Consider the following 4,862-nt stretch of genomic DNA (forward strand, 5'->3'; position numbering starts at 1 on the left):
CTGGCGACTACATTTCAGAAGTACTTCATCGTCTCTGAAGCACTCTGTAGTATCCTATAGGTTGAACAACCTAACAGAAATCTCGCTCTACTCTCTGGGGTAGAACTGGAGCAGGTGATCCAGAGGCGCGAGTTCTAAAAAACGCAGTTAAGCTTTGGATTTCCATTCTCAGTTCAAAGTTGATGAGCAACCTTGTTAGGACCCAAATCATGCTGTCTACACCTCAGTTAACTTCACCTAACATTACCTCAAGGCAGCAAACATTGTTTCTGAACGTCATCACAACTGATCACTGAACTACAACAAATCCAACCTATTCATCTTTAGAGTTCGGAACACCTTGGAAATAGTCAGGAAGGAGAGAGGAGGAGAGCTGAGGCACATCACGAAACTGTCAATACACTCAAGCCAACAATAAGACTCCTGAGTGAAAGCAGAAGGACCAAGTATTTGAAATCAGATACAGGAAGATTGATTGACACTTCTTCAGGATTGAATTCACAGTCATTCACTGACTGTGTCATGCAGCACTTCATGAACCATCACTCCAGCCTTCACCAGCAGTGTGAGCTCCCAAGCCTAAACACCGTCCCAACGAACAACAATGAGATTGGATATTACTGTAGAAGAGAGATTTGCTATTGAATCTTTTCATCTTCAGGACAAGTTTCAGAAAGAAATGAAAACCTTCACCTGTACATCTTTTTGTCCCCCCACCCCCAGCAAGACTAAAGCTCTGCACTACTAAGATACCAACTGAATTGCAATGAAAAACCAAAACAAACAGTGGATCAGGGTACTCTTCCACACAAGAGGAGGGCCATGTAATATTAACTGAACCGCAAAATGCAGTGCAAACTGTGCAGGAGGCAGGCAATAATGAAAAATGGCTGGCTTTAGACCACACGATTTGAAAACAAACAAACAAACAAAACAAACAAATAAACAATCTGCATTTATGTAACATCCCTAGCAGACTGGCATGTGCTCCATGGAAGAATAAAACACAATTTCACAGCAAGCCACAGCAAAGAGTGAGTTGAAGATAGCTAAGCAAAAGCTTGGTCAGAGTCATAAAGGAGAGAGTGCTGTGCAATGGAGGGCATTCTCAGGCTCAGACTCTCACCAGCTGAAACCTGGCCACGAATGACACAGTAACGAAAACTAGCAACTAGGCCAAAATTGGAGGAGTGCAGATACTTTGGAGGGCTGCAGAGCTGAAGAAGTTACAGAGATTGGGAAAAATCTGAAAACAAGGATGAAAAGTATAAAACTGAAACAGTACACAGCAACTGAAAAAGTGAACACATACAAGCGTAACTATCTCCCTTCTTTGTTCATGCCTTAACAGTTAACCAAAAGCCAAATCACTCCTACCTCAAATGAAAAACAGAAGGCAGCCATACTGGCAGTCTCATCACCATTAGAACTGCTATTAAGTTTGTTTGGGCGAGGTCAGCTCTATAATCAGATCTTTAATGTTTAAACTGGGGCATAATCCTTACAGGACTCAAAACTGGATCTTTTCTGTAAGCAGGTGACGATCAAAATCATTGAGCAGGCAATTTCGTTTTTTAATAAAAATGTTTTGTTTTATAGTAAGGAGGCCAGTCCCTTGAGAAAGTGACAGCACACCACCATCTCAAAGTGCTGCAGTCCTCATTCCTCCCGTTAGGGAGAGAGTTCCATGATTTTGACCAAGTGACAGTCTAAAACAGCGTGTGGCTTGAGGAGGACGTGGAAGGTAGTGTTTCCGTGTATCTGCTGTCATTATCCTTCTCTGTAGTAGAGGCTGCAGGTCTGGAAGGTGCTGTCAAATGAACCCTGGTAAATCTTCAGGCACAGGTTCCACAATGACATGAAAACAAATCAGAATGAAATTTACAGAAACATTCCTGCAGACTGTCAGTCAAGAAATTTAAACAAGATTAAAGTTACTTGCATTCTGTATGCAAATTGTATCACAGATAATCAAACATACCCATTGACTGTCAAGCAACATCAGTGACACACAGAAACCCAAAAAAGGAAAGAAGTTCTGGGGAACACCCAAGTTGACTTGTACTGTGGGGCTTAAGGAGTTGAAAAACAAGGGGTCATACCTTCATTAAAATCCAGGTGTATTTGTAGTCTATCCCTCCACAGAAATGTCTCACACCATCAGACTTTGACAAGTAGCTCCTGACAAATGAACTAATACGTAACCACAGAGTTACACTTCAGAAGCAGATTTTTTTAATAAATCAACTTGTTAATATGTTACAAGACACCTCTCCAGCAAGTGGAACTTGAACTCAGGTGCATCTTTCTCAGCATCGTATTAGGCATGCACTTGCCTTCCACTGTGTCACCCTCAGTGAAGATGCGAAGTGCCCTTGCAATTTGTGCCAATTTTATCCAAGAATGCTGGAGAAGGTCAGTCAGCCCACTGAGTATGCCCAGATCCTTGCAAAGTGCAATCCAGTCAGTGTGTTCCCTTTCTGCATTGAGCTCTGTGGTGACAAAGGGCAATATCTGCTGATGACTTCATACAGCATCGAATGCTCTGCCACTATACACTTCAAAACACAGCTGAAGGAGGCCCAGTACAACAAATGACAAGGCACTGCTCCGACAGGGTACAAATAACAGATACAGTCCTAAGTGATTGTGAAAACACACCAATACCTAGGTTCGCAAATGCCCACAGTTATGAAGCAGAATGCATATGTTATAAACAGAAGTGTCGTACTTCTCCCCCAGACTGTAGTTCCAGTGCCACTTAATGTTGAGAACATACTGGCCATTTTGGATTACAACTGTGTATTTAACCCACAGAGGGCAGTCCCATGAAGAGTAGGCTCAGTACGTTAATAGCCCCATTGCTGATGATAGACAGCATGTACCCTGCAGCCACTGCATTCAGGGACAAAGCCTACTGACTTACTATCACTGAGTCAATAGAGAACACGATTGAATAATCACAGTGAACTTTATGCACACCATCCCTTGATGTTCACAAGCAGACTGAGTCAAGGATGAATGATGCAATGTCTCTTGCTCACAATTACAAACATATAAACCAGGACAAGAGTAGGCCACTCAGTCCCTTGAGTCTGCTCCGCCATTTGATACAATCATGGCTGATCTCCTCTCAGCCTGAACTCCACCTACCTGCCCATTCCTCACAACTCTTTAACCTGTTAGAAATGAAATCTGTCTCTCCTCCTTATGGTTATTCAGTGTCCCAGCATCCAGTGCACTCTGGGATAGTGAATTCCACCAATTCGTGACCATTTGAAGCAAGTAATTACTTCTCACATGCAGTTTAAACCTGCTACCTCTAATCCTAAAAATATGAGCCACAAGGGGAAACCTCCACACTATGTCTACTTTGTCAATGCCCTTTAGTATCTTGTATACCTCAATTTGATCTGCTCTCATTCTTCCCAACTCTAGCAAAGATGGGCCTTAATTGCTTAACCTCTCTTCACAAGACAAACCCCTCACCTCTGGAATCAATCTTGAGAATCTCTGTACTAACTCCAATGCAACTATATCCCTGCTCAAAGGAGGAAACTAAAAATCAAAAACAATGCTTCAGAAACAGTTCAGTAACACACACTACTCCAGGGCATTCACACACATACGGGGTCAGTTTCAGATATTGGGGTGGGGGTGCAGAGGCAGGAAGAGATCCAGGGCAAATCTACAGGAAGATCTAGATCTACAGGCAGATTCAGATATGGGGCTAATACAGGAGCACGCACAGATACAGAAGTAGATCCCAGTCAGGGGGGAGAATACAGGCAGATAAAGTTACACTAGCAGACACTGATCCAGGGCAGACATAGATCTAAGGCAGCAACAGACATGGGCAGATACAGTTATAGATAAAGGCTTGTTTCAGGAGCAGATCCAAAGCAGATGAATCTAAAAGAGCAGATAAAAATCAAGGGAGCCAAAGACAAATTTGAGGAGGGAGATACATTGGCTGACACTGATCCAGGAGGAAAGACACAGGGATAGACACATTCAGGTAGGATTCAGGTAGACATTTTCTGAAGAAGGGTCCAGACCCAAAATGTCAGCTTTCCTGCTCCTCTGACGCTGCTTGGCCTGCTGTGTTCATCCAGCTCTACACCTTGTTATCTCAGTTAGGGTAGATATAGTTTCAGGAATAAACACAGCTCCAGGGGAAGATATAGATCCAAGGAGAGAGATACAAGCATATACACAGGCGGGTGCGATTAGTTTAGTTTGGGATTATGGTTGGACCAAAGGGTCTGTTCTGTGCCATAGGGCTATGACTCAATAACCATAACAGACAGTTACATGATTAAACACAAATCCATGGGCAGACACAGATCCATGTACAGGCTACAGATCAGACAGATTGAAGAACCAACACACATTTGTTTGGATGGGGGGTGCGGGGAGGAGCCGAAGACAGATACAGGACCAAATACAAAGGATGGGGAGGGCAGATACGGGGGGAGAGATACAGGCTCAGATACAGACCAGGGGTGCAGACACAGATTGAGATATGGGGGCCAATACGTAACAGATGAGGAGGCACATACAGATTGCGAGTACAGGCAGATGCAGACACCACTACCAGATCAGATACATATTGGGAATGACCAGATACCCTACCAAGAGAGGAAAGAGGACAGATCAAGTCACCATAATCTTAGCAGACCATTCAGCTGCTCTATCATAGGAGACAGAGATGACTGGTGGTGATTGAGAAGGCCAGTCCTTCACGGTAACTTCAGCCGGTGATGGGATTTGAATCCAGGCTTTTGGCATCACACTGCTTTACAAACCAACTGTCCAGCGAACTGAGCTAAACCTGGGCAGATACAGGGGGACACGCGGGG

General features: G+C 43.7%; 1 protein-coding gene across 3 annotated transcripts in view; it reads right to left on the reverse strand.

Annotated features, from left to right (window-relative positions):
• Nucleotides 1–1,440: 1,440 nt before the first annotated feature.
• LOC125487341 (mitoferrin-1-like) overlaps nucleotides 1,441–4,862 on the reverse strand; it is a 5,650-nt gene continuing 2,228 nt past the window's right edge. For 2 of the 3 annotated variants that reach the window (XM_048618564.1, XM_048618565.1), the window contains exon 3: nucleotides 1,441–1,833. In XM_048618564.1, coding sequence (XP_048474521.1) covers nucleotides 1,771–1,833 — 63 coding nt within the window. In that variant the 3' untranslated portion in view covers nucleotides 1,441–1,770. Of the gene's footprint in view, nucleotides 1,834–1,981; nucleotides 2,194–4,862 lie in introns of those variants that run through there. The other variant, XM_048618566.1, reaches the window with a different exon arrangement.

Source organism: Rhincodon typus, chromosome 40 (assembly GCF_021869965.1).
Source record: "Rhincodon typus isolate 14 chromosome 40, sRhiTyp1.1, whole genome shotgun sequence".
Lineage (NCBI taxonomy): Eukaryota > Metazoa > Chordata > Chondrichthyes > Orectolobiformes > Rhincodontidae > Rhincodon > Rhincodon typus.